Source organism: Labeo rohita, chromosome 9, assembly GCF_022985175.1.
Source record: "Labeo rohita strain BAU-BD-2019 chromosome 9, IGBB_LRoh.1.0, whole genome shotgun sequence".
NCBI classification, from domain to species: domain Eukaryota; kingdom Metazoa; phylum Chordata; class Actinopteri; order Cypriniformes; family Cyprinidae; genus Labeo; species Labeo rohita.
Genome location: NC_066877.1, coordinates 19,648,835 through 19,669,828, shown reverse-complemented (window position 1 = coordinate 19,669,828; position 20,994 = coordinate 19,648,835). Strand labels below are relative to the sequence as shown.

General features: G+C 36.4%; 1 protein-coding gene across 1 annotated transcript in view; it reads left to right on the top strand.

Annotated features, from left to right (window-relative positions):
- pth2ra (parathyroid hormone 2 receptor a) overlaps window positions 1–11,474 on the top strand; it is an 80,529-nt gene extending 69,055 nt beyond the window's left edge. The window contains exons 10-13 of the mRNA XM_051119118.1: window positions 235–329; window positions 6,275–6,413; window positions 7,524–7,565; window positions 10,518–11,474. Of these exons, the coding sequence (XP_050975075.1) occupies window positions 235–329; window positions 6,275–6,413; window positions 7,524–7,565; window positions 10,518–10,907 (666 nt within the window). The 3' untranslated portion in view covers window positions 10,908–11,474. The remainder of the gene's footprint in view (window positions 1–234; window positions 330–6,274; window positions 6,414–7,523; window positions 7,566–10,517) is intronic.
- The last annotated feature ends 9,520 nt before the right edge of the window (window positions 11,475–20,994 follow it).

Below are 20,994 nucleotides of genomic sequence, written 5' to 3'. Positions count from 1 at the left end.
AAATTAGCATTTTTCAAATGACATCCCCACTCATTTGGGAAAAAGCAGCCATACACATCACTTAGCCGGTCATCTGCCAGTGACCCTTTTGCGACAGGTTTTATTGTCCAGATATGCATAATGGATGAAATCCTCAGTCCTCCCTCAGTTAGCCAAATTATATTTAGGCAGTAGAAGGGATTTTATTATCTGTCACCTTTACTCAGTTAATTCTCTTTGCTCTGTTTTTCTCAGCTGAACTTCATCCTGTTTGTGAATATCGTGCGGGTTCTCGCCACTAAGATCCGTGAGACCAACGCAGGCAGATACGACACACGAAAACAGTACAGGTTTGTGCATCCACCGGTCCTGTTTTTATGCATTCAAGTGCTTTGAAATTGTGAATTCAGTGTTATACCAGCTCAAATTGTCTGTGTCATTACAGTGGCATCGTCTCTGCTATTAGATTGCTAGGAGTGGAAGCTGTCCCTACAGCAACTATTTATTTCCTTATGTAATTTAGGCAAAATCGTTCATCTGGCAGCTTGAAGGCAGAATTGCCTGTGGCAAAGAGATGCGATAATAAGCTTTCCCTACGCCTACTCATTCCGCAGTTTGATCCGGATTGTGGTTTCTATCATTCCATCATGTGCTGAAATCAATGTCGCATTTTAAAGGCCCTGGATATTATAGATTTGATCTTGTTACATGATAAAAGAAACCATTTGGCTTCCATTTTTGTCTGGCTTTGAAAAAAATGCTTTTAGACCCAATAAATGCAGATTCGGGTTTGGCATGTCAAAATGTTATTCTGGATGCTCCCTAAAAGAATTCAGTTTTGGAGCAAACACAATGCCAATAGATGTCATTTTGTGCTGCTAATAACAGTAATTAATTTGATCATTGCTGCCTCCATGCTAATTAGCGGTACGAAGAGTCACAGGTGTGAGCTTGCACAGCTGGTAGAACAGACATAAAGACACAGTGATATTTGCAAACACGTCAGTGAATGGTGCATTTTGCTCAGCCAAAGAGAGTTTCGTCATAAATTCAATAGAAATAAACCTGTAATGCAAAGTGACCTCGAAAGCTCGCACATCACATCATTTGACTTTCATTTGGTACAACGCTCCTTTTACCGGAACACTTTGGATGATCAAACGTAGCTGAGCTTCAATTGAGCTTCAATTAAAAGGATTTTTACCTCATGATCTTCCAGCATGACTTTTTTTCCCCAATTATTTTTTGTGGTTCTTTTTTATGACTAATTTGCAAGACATTTTAACCTGTCTGGCAGGCAAGGCGTAGCCATTAAAAAGATGATGCGCTTGTCTTTATTCTGATTAAAGCCACACGGAGGCGTGTGGGGTGTCATTCATCAAAAACGGATTAAAGTCAAACTTTCTGAATTTGTAATATCGCAACTACGTCACGCTCCGTACTTGGCGTCATCGGCCTACACAAATATTTCACCAAGATCAAAAAGTGTTACATGTTGCTTGACTGGAGATATTTCAGCGGTGGTCACATAGCAGTAAAGATTCTGTGTTATTATAAACAGGATGAAATTGTGCATTTATATCACTTGAATCTTGATGATAAATGCATTTCTTTTTTTTGACACTTAAACAAAAAAAAGATAATCACCCTCATGTCATTTCAAATCTGTATGACTTTCTTTCTTCTGTTGAACACAAAAAGGAATGTTAGGCAGGGTGTTTACTCTTTTTCTTTGAAATTGAATGGAGACAGATGGTGTCAATCTTCAAAAATGATTTAAAAAAAAATCCATAACAGTTATTGTGTCATATATTCCTAGTCGACTGAATCCGTATGAAGAGGATGATTCTTAGCAAATGACATCTTCAGAATCAATCTGTTCTTGACGCAAAACTATCATATAGTTTCTGAAGACTTAGACGTGTACCACACAAGTTATATGGACTTGCGCTGCATTCCAGACAACTTAAAATTCTGATTTTTCCCACCTCCTACTTGGAAATATATGTCTAGAACGCCACTTGAACATCTGACCTGTGAACTCGGGGGAGATCAATCTACCACGACTTCAGCGAGACGTGTCATTTGATGTTACTGCTACTTTGTGTCAAAGCTAAAGGAGAAGTTCACTTTCAGAACTAAAATTTACAGATAATTTACTCACCACCTTGTCATCCAAGATGTTTATGTTTTTTTTCTTCAGTCGATAAGAAATTATGTTTCTTGAGGAAAAAAATGTTCTCCATATAGTGGGCTTCAAGTTCAAGTTTGAACTTCCAAAATGCAGTTTTAATGGAGCTTCAAATGGCTCTAAACAATCCCAGCCGAGAAAGAAGGGTCTTATCTAGCGAAACGATCGATTATTTTTGAAACAAATTGACAATTTATATACTTTTTGACCTCAAATGCTCATCTTGTCTAGGTCTACCTGAACTCTGTCAATACAGTTAGGGTATGTCGAAAAACTTCCATCTCGTTTTCTTCCCCAACTTCAAAATCGTCCTACATCGCTGCAGAAGTACCGACCCAGTGTTTACAAAGTGAACATGCACAGAACATCAAACGCCCTTTACAAAAAAGGTAAAACAGCGATGAAGGACGATTTTGATGTTGAAGAAAAAAACGAGACAGAGTATTGTATTGACCCGGATTACACAGACTACACATGCGCATCACAGAGACGAGCATATGAGGTTAAAAAGTATATAAATTGTCAGTTTGTTTCAAAATTGACCAATTGTTTCACTAGATAAGACCCTTCTTCCTCGGCTGGGATCATTTAGAACCATTTGAAGCTGTGTTTAAACTGCATTTTGGAAGTTCAAACTTGGGGGCACCATTGAAGTCCATTATATGGAGAGAAATTCTGGAATGTTTTCCTCAGGAAGCATATTTTTTTTTTACGACTGAAGAAAGAAAGACACAAACGTCTTGGATGACAAGGGGTGAGTAGATAATCTGTCATTTTTTGCTCTGTAAATGAACTTCTCCTTTAAAAACATTACACATTAGGTTTATAAAACAATATATTACATTTTGCTTTTCATCAGCTGTTTTCAAAATGAACGGCAGCCTTTTATGTAATTTTTTCTGTTTTTGCCATAATTGACACAAAAACATGAAATGCTCGAAACACGAATGAGGTTTGAAGTGAAGCATTTGAACTTGGATGTTCTCACTTCCAACCTCATCTGGAACGCAGCATTATTTTATGATGCTTTTATTTAGAGCTGTAAAATCTGTGAATCAGGATTAATCACTTCCAAAATAAAACCTTGTTTTAGAATGTATCACCTTATTATTTTCATGATGACACGTCACGCTTGGCATGATACACCGCAGACACAAAAGCACTGTATGACAGATGTATCGCTTTTATTTAGTTTTTCCTCAAAATATTAACAAACTTGTTAACTATTTCATCAACTGTCTGATATTCTGATTCTCAAATATGTGTAAGTGAATGTGTTTTGCTTACAAACCTTTATAATGATCTTGTTAGTTGATTTATAATGCACAATGGATGCCAGCACATTAGTTTGTGCTGTAATTCCAACGCTATCTCACAACCAATTTGTACGTATTTTACGTGGTGGCTAATTCGTAAAAATTCGTACAACCTCACTCATAAGATTTTGTATGAATTGACTAGATGGGTACAGTAGGTTTAGCGGCGGGGTTAGGGGTAGGTCATTCATAGGAATTCATACCAATTTAGTAACTCGTAAAATACATACAATTTAGCAAAAATTGCTAAATTGCTAAAATTGCTAAATTGTTTACGAGTTCCTCAATTGATTCATATGAAAAATTAATACGAATTATCCACCTCATAAAAATATGTACAATTTGCCATGAGAATCATATCTGTCAGATTTACAGCATGTAAATTCATCAATTTCTGTGTGAAATACATGAAAGTAAGTGGCTGGTGAACTGGAAGAAGAGAAGAGTGGGCTTTATAGTTACTTACAAAATGTGTTTCAGATATGAATAAAACATTGTCCAGTTATAATTGAAAAGATTCAATTACATAGACATCAGTGTGCATTTTACAAGCTATAAATGTCTGAAACATAAGCCTAAATATAAACACTGCATCGTTGCGATATCACACATGCTGAGTGCGAGCCAAAGTGCGAAAGGACATTTGAATCACACATGTGTTTGTGTGTGTGTATTTACAGTGCCTTGCGAAAGTATTCATATTCCATTTTTTTTTCACGTTTTGTTGTTGCAGCCTTATGTTAAACTGCTTTAAATTACCTATATCAATTTATAGTCCATACACCATAATGACAAAGCAAAAACAGATTTGTGACTTTGCAAATATACTTTGCAAATTTATCAAAAAACACTGCAATAAGTACATTGTGTAAGTATTCATACCCTTAACTCAGCACTTAGTTGAAGCACCTTTACAGCCTCAAGTCTTTTTGCGCATGATGCCACAAGCTTTGCACATCTGCATTTGGCAATTATCTGCCATTCTTCACCTCACCTCTTCACCTCTCAAGCTTGGATAGGGGCTGGCAGACATTTTCAGGTTTCTACAGAAATATTTGATTGCATTCAAGCCAAGGCTCTGGTCGGGCCACTCAAGGACATCCACAGAGTTGTCTATAAGCCAGTTTTGCTGTATGCTTAGGGTCATTGTCCTGATGGAAGGTGAACCTTCTGCCCAGTCTGCAGTTCTGAATGCTCTGGACTGGGACTTTTCATTAAGGCTGTCTCAATATTTTGGTGTATTGAGCTTTCCTTTTACTCTGACGAGTTCCTCAGTCCCTGCCACTGAAAAACAGCTCCACAGCATGAGGCTGCTACCAGCACACTTTACTTTTGGGATGGTACTCTGCAGGTGATCAGATGCAGGTGGTTTCCTTCAAACAGACCAGAGAATCTTGTTACTTACAGTCTGAGGGTCCTTTAGGTGCTTTTTGGCAAATTCCAGGTGGGTTTTCGTGTGTCTTCACTGAGGAGAGGATTGAGACCGGATTGGTGAAGTGTGGCAGTGATATTTGCCCTTCTGTAGGGTTCTTACAGATCATATATCTGCATATATGATTATGGGGCTCAACTAGAGTGACTGTCATCTTCTTGATCACCAGGATAACCAAGGCCCTTCTCCATCATGGCCAGGAGGCCAGCTCTAAGAAAAGTCCTAGTTGTTCCAAACGTCGTCCATTATGGATAATGGAGGCTATGTGCTTCTGTGAACCTTCAATGCAGCAGAATTTTGTACTAAACTCTTCCACAGATCTGTGCCTTGAGCTCTTGAGCCTGTTTCTGAGCTCTACAGGCAGTTATTTAGCATTTTCAGCTGTTAGACCTTTCCTGAGAGATGTGTGCCTTTCCAAATTTATACTCATTCAAATGAATTTGCCACAGTTTAACTCCACTCGAAATGTAGTAATATCTACAAGCGATATGAGTGATCCTGAGCTAAATTTCAAGAGTCTTAGAATGAATACTTATGCAATGGAATCATTTCAGTTTGTACTTCTAATAAATTTGCAAAGTTACAAACCTGTTTTGTGCTTTATTTTGTGTCATTATGGTGTAGGGAGAGTAGATTAATGTGGAAAAAAGTAATTTAAAGCAGTTCAACACAAGGCTACTACATAAAACATTAAAAAATTAATAGGTATGAATACTTTCGCTAGCCACTCTATATATACATAAAAATATACACAGTACAGACATATTATGCAAAAGCAAACTTTTATTTTGGAAGCGATTAATCACAATCATACATTTTACAGCCCTAGGTTTATGACTTTGTTGGAGCTCAACAATATTCATCCCTGTTTACATTGTGGAAAATACCAGCCTGAACATTCTGCCTAACGGTGAGATCACATTAGTAAGGCTTTGTAGCAAAATAGGTCCATTGTCAATGGTACAGCAAAGCATGAAGCACTGCTTACTCGGAGATCACATCCAAATTGAGCAGATTGGTAAACTGCAAGTGTTAATACTGGTATATATTATATTATGTTGGTAAACAAAGCAAAATCGCATGTTCAGAGTTCAACAGTCTGATGGGAAATCAGCATGGTGGAATTTGTCACAGCTTGTCCCTCATGCAATTTCCCAATCGCACTGATTCCATATGACATGACAGCATTTTCCTCTCTGAGATTTGCCGTACAAAGGTAACCGGACCTCAATATCTTTTTCTGAGCTCCACAGAGGAAAGAAATTCATACAGGTTTGGAATGACATGATGGTGAGTAAATAACAGATTTTGTTTTGAGTGAACTATCACAGAATGGTTTCATTTCTCTTTGTTTAGGAAGCTCGCCAAATCCACACTTGTGTTGGTGTTTGTGTTTGGAGTGCACTACATTGTGTTTGTTGGAATGCCGCACACCTTTGAAGGTCTTGGCTGGGAGGTGCGGATGTATTGTGAGCTGTTCTTCAATTCTTTCCAGGTACATGGAAATGACTTTTGAATAGCTAATGTAATCAGTGATATCTGCAAGTCAACATGCATATGTTTTTCTTTTGATAGTCCAAAAATCATAAATTCAAATTTGTATTTTAGCATTATTTATATAAATGCCATGCATGTGTTTTGCATGATTTAATATTGATTTGGTAGAAAGACTAAAAAAAGAGAAGGAAAAACACTCTTTATTTACAAGCCACTGATGACATGCAGTTTTTTAAAACTGCTCGGGCGATGAAATGTTTAATAAATAAAAGAAATGTGTTTATTATTTCATCACCTCAAAAAATGTAACACAACAGTTAAGCCACCTTGCACATTTGGAATGGCAATATTCGATTTTAAACTTAGTTTATTTTTCACATGGCAAAGCAAAGGAGAAAAATGTGGTTTCTTTGGGAAATATTTTGGTTGTACAAAATATGCATGGTAATAATTTATGACTAGTAAATATAATTCAGAAGTAACATGGACCCACAGATCTTGATGAGAATTTTGCTGACATGTAGATGCTTGTGGCACAAACTGCAAGAAATAAAACGTTTAAGTAGCATGTAAGATAGAGAAATACATTGACAGGTCAATCCAATTCACAGTACTCCAAATAGGATTGACATCTCATGACACGCCACATTGATTTCTGTTAAAGATGTTCAGTTTTCTCAAATGAAAGGTGCTGGTTAGGTTAAGAGTCTATTATCTAGAGCTTGATGACACGATTCAGTGCATGTCCTTCACAACAAGAATACATCACTTCACTTTACACTTACAGTATCCTCAGAAACACAGCCACATTCACAGATCTGGATAATACAGTAAAATGATTTAATGAAATGCGTAAGCATTTATGAATGAATATATAAAATATAACTAAACAGGTGGTCAGTGTAAACTGTGACTAATTAAATACCTAATATAAAAATAATGTTTCCAAATCACTGAAAACAATCTGTGACTAAGAATTAAACATGGACCAGTGCATCAGCTGTGCAGTGAATGTACATACTATGAACATTTCACCACTGTCAGCTGTTTGAGACATTTGCACTGTGTTGAGCTGGTGTGCTAACATCTATTTTTGTTTTTCCTCTAGGGCTTCTTTGTGTCTATAATCTACTGCTACTGTAATGGCGAGGTGAGCATCAGCAAAGCTGCTTCACAATAATAAGGGGGTTATCACAGGATGTGCTATTGCATTCTGTACAATTTTCTTACTTTGGCCACTGCACTCTGTCTCATTTTTTTTGCTGCGTCAAGTATTTTAACCTAAGTGCACACTTCACTAAAAATTGCCCTGTCACACATGTGAAGACTTTTTGTTTCTTGTTTTCTTTTGTGCTGGTGCACAAATAATAATAGACCACTAAGGTTCTTTATTGGCATCTATGGTTCCAGGAAAAATCTTTAAAGGAAAACCCAGGTGTTAAGACTTGTCTGGCTTAATATAACAAAAATGATCCACATCGTTTTATACATACACACAACATTATTTCGATGATGTAAAAGGGTTGCAACTCCCTGAAAATAAAATACTGATACAATGCCACATTTTGCAGCTTTTGGTTGTAATTTTCAGTTGAAGGGCAACAGGAGAAGCAATGTAATTCTTCAATGCTTTCCTAGCGATAAGAAGAGGAGAAAAGAATAGAAAGATGCCTGTGGACCAATAAAACTTTCTAAAGACTCACGTCTTTGTTCTCTCCACTTGAGCCCTGATGCCTTTGAAGCTTTTAGTAGACCACAGCTACTGAAAGAGCTTACAAATGGCAGAGACAAGAATAATGTGGATTTTGTAAATAACGTAAGTTTCATTGGGTTTTCTACTACATATTTTGATAAGAGACATCATTTATGTTATATTAAGGCATACAAGTCTTAATACCTGGGTTCCCTTTAACATCCATAGAAACTTTCCATTTCACAAAAGGTTCTTTAGTGTAAAAAGGTTGTTGGTAAAATGTTTTTTACATTAAGAAAAAAAAATGTAAGAATTGTTTATTGAGATGTTTTTTTGGGGAACTTTGAGGGGCTTTTTTTTAAAGTTATATTCAACCTTCTGAAAACAAAACCGGTTTGTGACCGGTACGCGATCTTACTACAAGTTTACCGTAGTCCATTTATATACAATAAAAATGCTAAACTATCTATAAAATCACTTATTAGTAAGATACAAGTCAACATTTAAAGTGTTAATTCACCCAAACATTAAAATTAGCCCATTATTTACTCACCATCAAGACATCCTAGGTTTATATGACTTCCTTCTTTCAGACGATTGTAATTGGAGTTACATTAAAAATTATCCTCCCACTTCCAAGCTTTATAATGGCATGAGTGGATGTTTACCTTTATCAGTCCAAAACAAGTCCAAAAAAGCGTGTCCATCCATAATAAAAAGTGCCTTTCAAGGCTCCGGGGGGTGAATAAAAGCCTCCTTTAGTGAATCAATGTGTTTTTGTAAGAAAAACGGAATAATCACTTTAATCTAGCTTGCCCTAACGATTGTACATGGAAGCAGTTCGGGGCGGATGACGTAGGATATATGCGTTGCGCATGCGCCGCTCAAAAGTGACGAATGCAGACGCGCAAATGGAGAGATCGAAACAAGTCCAAAAACATGTAGGAAAAAGAAGCATTAATCTTAGTAATGTGAGCTTGGCTTTCGGGTGTCGTGTTTAGAAAGCCAGGTTTGCACTGAAGCAAAGCAGGGTTGAGGCTGGTTAGTATGCGGATGGGAGACCTGCTTGAAAAAGCTAGGTTGCTGTCGGGTGTTAGCGAGGCCAGCAGAGAGTACTCATCCAGTGGCCGACTCTTTCGGATGAGATGTTAAACTAGTCCTGACTCCCTGAGGTCATTTGCAATCCCAGGGGGCTTCTCAAAAAAGAGTAGGAGTACAACCCTGGCATGCTGGCCAAATTTGCTCTTTGGTCTCCATCCGTCATAGCCTCCTACTCATGCTTGTTTAAACTGATTGGCCACATTGCTTGGTCTCCACTCCACCAGTAACCAGTGTGTGGTGGGCGTTTTGGCACACTACGGCTGCCATTGCTTTGGCCAGGCAGATGCTACAGACTGGTGGTGTTAATGGAGATCCCGCCACCCACTAAGTCACACTGAATGCTGTGAATGTAATAACATTGTTGTTAATGTAAACATACTGTAGTTAAACTTAAGTTCTTGAGTACAAAAAATCCTAGTTTTAAAATAACAAGCTGTGGGCGAAACAAGAGTAGAGTTTTCAGTGTTCACAATTCCAGCTGTCCGGATAGTCTGTTGTTCTTTATTGCATTTTGGATGTGAATTTCCTGCTGTGTGAAACTGAAAGCTGGTAACAAGACACTGTGTAAAGAAAACGTGACCTATAGTAGTAGGTCATTCTATAATCTTCATGTAGGTCATCTCATGTCCGTGAAGTATATTTTCATCAATATAAAGCCCCAATGCTTAATTTTCTAGTACATGATTATATTTTTTTCCCAATTACACTACTATGTGTTGAAAAAGCCATATCTTTTGTTCAAAAATGATGTTCATATTACATATAACCCTGGTATTCAGCGGTCTGATTTTGTAACATTGCTCATTTCACTTTCTTTTTCCCCTAATATTGGTTAAACTAGCAAACATGTGTCAATTGTGGATTAATTGACTGTCAACAGTATTACACAAGTATTATTGCTGCAAATTTTAACATGACAATTTAACTAAAACTTAAGTTTTGTTTATGAAAATATATTTCTTACCATATGTTCAGTAGTTCTAGGCTTCCATGTTGAGTATAGGCCCAAAACACTAAAAATGTCAACTAAGTTACCTGTCAACTGTGTTACCCAGTAAAAGTAACATTGTGGACAGTTGCAAACATAGATGGTACTTTAAGCACATATTCTTACAGATCACCTTTATTTATATAGAACTTAACACAATGTAGCTTCTTTCAAAGCAGCTATGTTTCATGTTTAGGTTTTTAGGAAAAAGGAAAACTTTTTCCTTCACACTGTCAAATTCTAAATGTACCCCTAATTATAGAATGACCCTAGTGCATTTTAACATCCCGTGTTCTTTAGCATCTAACTGTGATCCTCAGGTTCAAACTGAGATCAAGAAAACTTGGACACGGTGGAACCTAGCGTTTGATTGGAAGGGGCCGGTGGTGTGCGGGAGCTACCGCTATGGCTCTGTGTTGACGGGCCTTAACAACAGCACCAGCAGTCAGTCCCAGCTGGCTACCGGCGGCCCGGGCACCCGTTCAACCACGCTGTTCTCCAGCCGAGTTTACCGCAGCAGCGGGGGGCCAACTATCAGTGCCCATGCTACCTTGCCAGGCTATGTGCTCAATTCGGACGCTGACAGCTTGCCACCATCCATACCTGAGGAGCCAGAGGACAGTGCAAAGCAGGTCGATGACATCCTGCTGAAGGAGTCCCTGCCCACAAGGCCTAGCAGCGGCCTGGAGGATGATGAGGAAACTCTGTAGATAATGGCTTGGTGATAGTCAGCTAAATTGGGTGTAATAGCACATAGGGCATTTGTTAAAGAGCAAAAATGACAGTTCATCACCCGCAGCGCACACTGTTTTTGGGTGTCAACAGGATCTCTGCAACGGACACTTCCTGTTTAAGCTGTGACACATAGTTTTGTTTCTGACACTATGCCATATGCAGACAGATTGATATGTTCATGGCAAGATATCTCCACTCATCACTAAAACAAAAACTGTTCACAGCAATGGAAATACTGATGGATAAAATTTCCGGTTGCTTCTACTGCCAGCTGGACAGTGTGAATGCTGGAGTTTTTTTTTCACTTGCAATGGCAACAATTTATTTTTGAAATCCAGTTTCATTTGCTAAGAACCATGATGTCATCAAGCTTTTAGTGAAAAGCATGACTTCCACACGTTTGTGTAAGCAACGCTCAGGATAACTGATTTTATCAAGGACTATTGAATGTTGGGGGGAAAATTAATTTACTGAGGTCTCCATCATCCTTATTGTAGTATTCCATTCCAGAGGAAAATGTAAATAATTTAATAAAATTTATTTCAAATGCATAAAAATCTGACAGTGTTGGTTTAGTTCTTGAATAAGTTATTTGCCACTTCACAGACATCACATCATGGCAGTTTGAGATCGGAAACAACAAAGCTGGGTTTCAGACACCTCAGGTTCAGTAGCAACGGACCAATCAGCTGTTGGCGCGATGAGACGAGGTGGCTGGACTTGAGCCACGGTAAAGAGGATGACTATACAGTATGAGGTATAAACTTATATTGTAGGATTTTTTATTGTATTTATCTTCATTTTGAAAAAATGTGATCTTTCAGTCTTGATGTTTTGATGCACAAACAAAACTGCAAAAACTGTCATCCAATAATCACCATAGGCTTTGTCACTTGGTACTTTTAGTATAGAACAAGCTTTCAGCTTATGTTTGTCCAAAGGGTGAAATTTAAACAGCGAATGTCATTTTGGCGCTCTTTAATGTGGCGTGAATTTGTTGTAGCCGCATAGGAGAGAGTGGGGTAAGTCGAGCCAGCGGGTAAGTTGACCCACCCCCTGTATCTTGGCAACTGTATACTTTTACTGTCATGTGACCATGTATTTTGGAATCACACATCATTTTTCCCAGACTGTGAAAAGGAGAAACACACTGGAAGAGTGGAATGCACCCATTTACTCAAAAAATCATTGCATATCGGTGATTTAGCGACATAAACGCTGCAAATCATTTAGCTCAATATTAGCCTGAATTGGTAAGCTAGCTAGTGTTTTCCAAAATTCCAGCTATGGAGCAAAGTGACCCAAATGCTGTGGGGTAAGATGAGCCAGCACTTTAACTTACCGTACCATATGGCACTGATGTTAAGGTAAATCTCTGAAGTATAAACTGGTATTTTAATGTGATATTGCGCAACTGATTTAGATGCTTTTCACCACATTATAATCAGATATATCTTTCCATGTATAGTCTGTAATGGCCTGTTCGACGCTGCAGAAAAGCTTCCATGGCAAGAATATTTTGACTAAAATGTTATTAGTTTCAGTGACATTCATTGCTTCATTCTAATTCAGTTTTTATATAATTTTAGTCAACAAACTCACTGTTTAGTCTGTTTTTGGGAAGGTTAAAACTTTCAACATGCAAAAAAACTAAACAGCAAAACCAACAAACAAAAAAGATTAAAAAAAAAAACTTCATTTGATTGGTTTTATTTTGTTTCAGTTTGCTTTAAGAAAAGAAATATGACTTTGTAAAATTCAATTAAATTTGTCCTAGATGCATTCAGAAATTTAAAATGATAGGAAACATTCTGAATTTACTTTCATTCTACTTCTGCCTCATTTTTCCTTTTCTTGAAGACCACATAAGTAAAAAAAAAAAAAAAAAAGGCTCATCTTACCCCACTCTCCCCAATAAGTTGAAAAATCAAGGTAAATCACATTACGTGACAAAAATGATTTCATTTTTTCAAGTATCATCATTTGTAGCGCACCAATCACTTAATAATTTTAAGGGGAAAAATTCAAATAACTGTGGTGACACCACATCTTATTTGCGAAAAATGTATGTAAATCACATTCAGATAACAGACACAGAAATTGCTGTATGGTATTCAAAAAGTAACAAAACAAATATGATAAACGATGTGCTTAAAATGTTTATCGTAAAACTGACTTTTAATTTGACTTTTACAAAAAAGATAATTTATTACTTTTAATAAAAATAAACTACCGAGAGCCCACCATATATATTCCCATAGCTAAATATATGCCAAAAAAAAAAAAAAAAAAGCCTTCCAAGACGACTTCCAATATGACGTCATAAAGAGATCAGTATCAGAGTTCAGAACAGCGATCTGGAAAGATGCGTTCAAAATGACTCTTGGTAAGTTCGGAGTTGTTCTCCTCGCGGAATTACTGACACGTTCTTCTGTTGTAACTCCGTGGACTTCACCTGCTGACCGGCACGAGTTTACATCTAGCTTCACGTAAAAGCACGTGAAGTGGGTAGTTGCCCCCCTTGCCGGGCTGTGGTGGTCTGTGGGTGTGCAGCCGTGCAGGGGGGCCGGGTAAAGTCGTAAATGACCGGTGTGGTGTAGTGCGTTGTGTGTGGTGGGGCGTGTGACACGGTGATTGACAACAGGAGTGCGGGGTGGTTATTCTCTCTAACCTAATAAGTTAAGCTTTAATGGTTTATAGCAGCCCCACCCGACCCCGCGCTTCATTAGTAACGGTTGTTGATCACTGTTGGTAACACCTGCTATAAACCATATTTATGAGTAGATAGTAATCAAATACATATTCAAACAAAGTTATGAGGGAAATAAATTACCAAAGATCATTAAATGACATTTAGTGAAATGCAATAAACTCAGAGCTGAAACTGAATGATTATTGTATTGTTGTCTTGATATAAACACTGTTATACTGTAGATCAGTGCATTTATCACAGACATGCAATTAATTGTTCATTGCTCTTTAGTGAACTATAGAAAAAAAAAAAAAAAGAAAAATGAATTTAACCTATAATGAACTTAAAATAGGTTGAAAATTAACATTCATTAATATGTTCTATAAATGAACATTTATTAATAAGTTTAATAAATGAAGAGTTCAGATGCAAAACCAGCTAAATCCATCTGACGTCTTTCTTTAAAAAATATATTTTTATCAGATGTATAGGTTTCTATGTAAGTACTGGTACTTCTGATTGGGCTGAGGCTGGTATTTTAGCGAGTTTGAAGAAAAAGTATTTGATGGACGTATAATATGTGTCGAGAGCATTCACTCAGTATCATTATCTCATTTTTGACCGAGATGGCTTTTAGCTGGTTTTGCATCTGAGCTCTTCAAATAATAATTAAATAATGAACATTTTTTAATTGCTTATTAATAAATGTTCACCTTTTGATTATTGCTGATGCCTCTAGATTTTTAATTTATACATTTTTTTTATATTTTGGTTTCATTTTAAACCAGCTATATTATAATTTTTGAGTAATAGGTCTGTTAAATAAAACTACCCAGAAGGTTAGGTTGAACATTTAACCCAACCTCTGGGTCAAAACAACCCATTCGCTGGGTTTGTCCATTTTTCAGCCAGCACTGGGTATATATATATACCTTAAATTTAAATCTTTATATACAGTTTTGAATATTTATTGTTGTATAAAAAGCAATTTAATTGAATATTTTAGACACATATTTATTTACTTTAACCTTTAATATTATATGGGACCTGACAGGGTCCCTTCACAGCATTAGTTAAGAGGAATCCTACATTTTTTCCTTAAAAAATGGACATGTACTGTAATGATTTGGCATCAAAACAAAGCTGAATCAAGATTGTGACATCTGTGTGTCCCATTTTTTTGTACTTACGCACTATTCTATGCCATTTGGTAATATAGTGTGTAATCTTGTTTCTTGCAATTCATGTGTGGACTACCAATGTCTTTCAAAAATGGAAAAATGTTTTTCCAAGACATCCTATTTTTCATGATTTTCAGACAGTTAAAATAGATTCATTGATTCATGAATTTATTAACTGATATACAGGCTTTGAAATATGGTTGGAAACACTTAAGTTTCACCCCCTTTTAACCTTTAAGTTTAATTGAAATAATATTTCAAGTTGATATGCATGTCATATATTTTGCTCAATAAGTCAGTGTGTACTTTCTGACATCAGCGGATATCAATTTATCCACAGTCCATTACTATTATACTCAACTCTCAAATGTACAGTTAGGTTAACTTAAAGAGTAGGATAAGTTTTGAAATGTCAAGCCTTTTGCGCAAGCAAACATCACATGGAAGATATTGTGAGTATTTTTTCTTTGACCTCTAAGGTTATTAAGTAGAGTGCGGTCAGATTTTGAGGAAGCGTGAAGCGTAAATCAATTTAAAATAATTATGTAAAGCCAAATATATGAGGCTAAAAAGAGCGATAAGCTGAACAGTGATAGAGGCCTCAGTCTAGAATAATTGTATCATAGTTTATAGAAAAACAGTGATGTGTGAACACACCAAGTAATTGCCTTGTCAGTAGAGGCATGCTCTTATGAAAGGAAATGATTCACCACAGCATCACACAGAAAAAAACTAATAAAGGTATGACAAAATGTATGGAGACTTGACATGTTTGTGGCAAACATCTTATATAGTCAGAGAGTCAGTGTTTCAAAATTTAATAAGTTTGTGCTCAGAAATGCAACAGTCTATCTAAAATGTATGCATATGTGCCATTGCTGTCAGTGGACTGATGATATGATATAACAAGCCCTCTTGAGCCTAGTTATGTGGCTATGTCATTTTTAATTGGACCTGGATATATATTGGTACACCAAGTGTATTGTAATCTGAAGTAAGCCATAGGCTGTTATTTTTTTGGAAATGTTGTACTCTTAAGCAGATTACATAAGTACACTGAAATGAGTTCTGACACCTGCATTGAAAAAAACAAACTTTTCATGCTTGTCCACATCTGTTTAAAAAGAATAGTTTATGCAAACTAAAAAAATAGCTAAAAAATTACTTATCCTCAGGCCATCCAGATGAGTTTGTTTCTTTTCAAATTCAAATTTTTTAATTCCCTTTAATAAAGTAGGTACATTACAGTGCCCTTCACTAATATCGGCACCCGGGGGAAATATGAGCACAGGCGGCTGTGAAAATAAATCTGCATTGTTTATCTTTTTGATCTTTCATTAAAAAAAATCACAAAATTCCAACCTTTCATTAAAGTAAAGCAATTGAAAGTGGGAGGAAAATTTCATTATGATTTGTTTTTTCTCCAATGCATGCTGGCCATAATTATTGGCACCCCTAGAAATTCATATAATTAAAATTATATATATATATTTACATAAAGTAAAATATCTTTTTTTAAGCACGCCAGAGTGACTAGGAGAATGAAATTGTCCAGCTGTGACTTCCTGTTCCACACAAATATAAATAGGAACGCAAAGGCCAAATTCTCTTAATCATCCATCACAAGGAGTAAAACCAAAGAAAATAGTTCTGATGTGCGGAACAAGATTGTTGAGCTTCACAAAATAGAAAGTGGCTGAATCGCAGAGATTAGTTGAGTCTTGGGGTCAGAAAGCCTAAAACATGGAACTTCAAACGGGGCTGGCTTCTATGGTCAGATGAAACTTAAAAACGAGCTTTTTGGCAGCAAACCCAACATGATGGGTTTGGTGCAAACAGGGATCAAAAGTACCCCCTGTCCACGGTTAAATATACTTTTGGATCTTTAATGTTGTGGGCCTATTTTTCTGCCGAAGGTCCTGGACATCTTGTTCAGATACATGGCATCATGGATTCTTTCAAATACTATCAGATAAAAAATTTAATCCTGATGGCCTCAGTTACAAATCTTATAATGGGCCATGGTTGGATTTTCCATCATGACAATGATCCAAAACAAACATCAAAATTAACACACAAAATAAAGCTTCTGTCATGGGCGCCCTAGTTCCCTGCCCTGAACCCTACACTCTTAAAAATAAAGGTTCTTTATTGACATCAGTGGTTCTATGAAGAATCTCGAACATCCATGGAACCTTTCAAATGCAGAAAAGGTTTTTTATAGTCGAAAAAGGTTCTTTAGATTTTTAAAATGTTCTTCAAAATGGTTCTTTTAGGAACTGTTCACTGAAAGGTTCTTTGAGGAACCCGAAAATGGTTCTTTGATGGCATCACTGCAAAAAAACCCTTTTGGAACCTTTATTTGTAAGAGTGTGGCGCACATGCATATTGAATTTATTTTGCAGTAATCAGTTGTTCCACAGGGTGGCAACACTGTCCCAGGCCATTGTTGCACAGTAGAAGACAAAACTAAAGAGATGGAATGATGGGTGTCGCTAGGCCATTTTTAGGGGGGCTATCGGCCAGATCGCTAACGGCTGGATAGACCCAATCCCCTGAACCTAATCCTACCCATAATTTATTCCTAAAATCAGAGGGAAATGATAGCTGATTAACAAGGGTGTAGAAGCACGTAACCCTGATCATAAGCCTAAAACTGACATTTCCTGAACAGTAATTAATTCTGATTAATCCCGTAGTTCTGATTGGTTGATTAGAAAATGAGTGGGGTGAACTGAAGAGACAAGCTGAGAATCTGAAGGATCTGGAGAGATTCTGTATGAAGAAATGGTCTCTGATTTCTTGTCAGGTTTTCTCCAAACTCATCAGACATTATAGCAGAAAACTCAGAGCTGTTATCTCGGGAAAAGTACGTTGCAATAATTTGGGTGCCAATAAATGTAGTCAATGTGAATTTCATAATGAGATTTTCTTCCAACTTTCCATTGTTTTTACTTAAAGCTAATTAAGCTGTTTGCTTTATTTTATCTGTTTTTGACAAAAGCAAAATATCTTTCAGCTTATTTTTTCCTAATTTTTTCTTTTATTCTAAAATAATGTAGTTTTTTTTTTGGTCTTCCTAAAGCATTGCAAAATTCTCATCAGTGCACAAATGTACTTGCATCCATGTGAAGCACAAATAGCTTGGTTATTTATTAGTGCCACTTCTTAAATTAAACGTTTTTATTACAGCCCATACTTGTAACCCCAGGTATTAAACTTTGACATTAAATCCCACACTATTTGTGCTTCAGGCATGAGTGATACCTCAAATCCTGCAGCTTGTTGAGCAGATCTGTGTGATCAGACTTCTAATTTAAAAAATCCCATAGACTCACATAGATAGAGGGACCCAAGCCATATTTGGGGACCAGAATATCAGCATGCTCTGGGAACCATTTATAAAACGCAATATGGAAGCAACCCCTTGGCTATCATCCGCAGCATGGTAGTTTATCTCCATAAACTGGTCGAACTGCCTTATACACATACAGGAAATGCAAAATAATTTGCTAACAAAAATAGACAAAAACTATAGAAAAACTGCAGCAATGCTACAAATTTTCCAATACAAGATTCAGCAGGGATGTTTCACACGCATAAGCAATACAATATTACATTTACTTCCATTCTTTTTGCTGTTTTTCTTCTAAGTGACATGAGGAAGAAGATAAGTGATTACTCACAAAGAAATGAGTATTATATTCACTCTCACAAGTAACGAACAAACCAAATTTACATTGGATGAAGTAACATAAGTGCTTACAGAATATTTTAAGTACTGCACTGATGAAGTTTTTCAATATAAATTAGTCAAGAAAGTATTTACAGAACTTATGTGTATATTTGCTTAAAGGAATAACTCACCCAAAATTATTAGTCAAAGGATTACATCATTTGCTCACCAATGAATACTCTGCAGTGAATGGGTGCCATCAGAATGAGAGTCCAAACAGCTGATAAAAAGGTCACAATAATCCACAAGTAAACTCCATTTCATTAATTAACGTCTTGTGAAGTAACAAATCCATCATTAATCCATCAACATAATACACTATTTCAGATTTTTGACAAATATTAAATGACATTCATACTTTTTTTCCTGGTGGTTGTATGGGCAGGCTAAATAATAAAAAGTGTGACTGATCCTGGGAGATGTTTGACACCAAATTCAGCTTGATATATGGTGCTCATCAAATTTTTAATACAAGGAGGTGATCTTTGGAATTTCTGTAGGTGGTTGAACTTATACTGTAAATATAAGTCAGGACACGTTTTCTTGCATTAAAAGTTGATTGCAAGCCCAAAGGGAAGCTGCCTGAGCTGCATGGACCAAAACAGCAGTAAGTGACAAGTACGGCGTGAAACTATAGTTTCAGTCTGTCAGTTGTAGAATCTCTCTCTCTCTTTTTTTTCAATGAACACTTTTTTAATATGGGAAAAATATATCTCACACTGACTTTTCTCATTTATTCAGAGTGTGTCAGACAGTGCTTTAACAGTCACTGCTTGTTATACAACAATGAATGTACTTTAACTACTCAAGAGGCATTTAACTTTAAACCGCTGCTTCTAGCCAAAATACATATCCATAATCCATAATAATGCTTCCTCCTGTGAAAAAAAACATTCCCTTCTGTCCTCTCATATCAAATCCACTAGCATATTTGTTTAGAACTATTTTGGATTGTTTTTGCTTGCAAACAGTGCTTGATCTGTGTATATTTCCCTCTTGATTCAGACAAGATAAGCAATATTATGGATAGACGGCATGTATTTTAGCCAGAAGCAATGTTTAAAGTTTAAACATCTTGATTGTTTTTTTCTTACAAACATTAGCTTTTCACTTCTCTAAACATTGATTGACTGGAGTCGTGTGGATTATTATTATGTTTTATCAGCTGTTTGGACTCTCATTCTGACGGCACCCATTCACTGAGGATCCACTGGTAAGCAAATGATGTAATGCTGTTTCTCCAAATCTGTTCTGATGGATAGTCTGAAGGTGAGCAAATGTTTTAGGAAGTATTAATTTGGGGGTGGATTATTCCTTTAAAGGGTTACTGGGGTGGCCAAAATAAAGATTTTGTCATTAATCACTTACCCCCTGTCATTCCAAAGCTGTAAATGCTTCGTTTATCTTCGGAACACAAATTAAGATATTTTTGATGCATTCTGACAGCGCTCTGACCCTCCCATAGTCAGCAATGTAATTAACACAATCAACGTCCAGAAATGTAGCAAGGTAAAATAACCAATCAAGGGTTTAACCGTAATTTTACGAAGTTACGAGAATATTTTTTTAGGCAAAGAAAACAAAAATAACGACTTTATTCAACAATTCATCTCTGCCACGTCACCCTAGTGCCATTTTGGAGCGTATCCAATGAACGTAAACAACTTACAATGTTCTGTGAACAGTGTCACACAGATACGCTGTTTTCATTCAAATCAAGCAAAAATTACGTAAACAACGAACGAACAAAAATTTTACGAGTTTGGAACGATATTGGGGTAAGTATTTAATGACAGCCAGTGTTGGGGAAAGTTACTTTTAAAAGTAATGCATTACAATTTTACGTTACTCCCTAAAAAAGTAACTAATTACGTTATTTAGTTACTTTTTATGGAAAGTAATACGTTGCATTACTTTTGCGTTACTTTCTAAATCTGGGCAAGGCTTGCTTGTTTGTTTTAATATAAAAAGTTCTATTTTTGGCAGATGTAAAAGCCCTTTCACACCAAAAGCCTTAGGCTGGAGGAAAAGTACATTTACGTCTGTACAGTAGAGCACAGAAGAAGTTAGTTCAACACTCTTCAGCAATAAAAAAAGAAGAACAAATGTTAGTTTATCTTGAGTAATTTTTGCTTAATAATATTGTTGAATTGGACCATCGAAGGTCAGTGGCAAAGACATTTGTTAAAAAAAACAGGATTAAATACATAAAAAATGTACGTATTATTTAACGTATTTAATTATTGAAGGTTTGCATCATATTCTGAGTTGCATTTAACTCTTTTTTGTGAGTGAGTGAGATGAATTAATGCATGTTCACACTTATTCTATAACTAAATAACACTAAAGTTCATCTTCTGATTTCTCTCAACATGTGGACAGGAGAGCTTTTAATCAATAAATCAGAAAAAAAGTAACTGCCGTTACTTATTTGAAAAAGTAATGCGTTACTT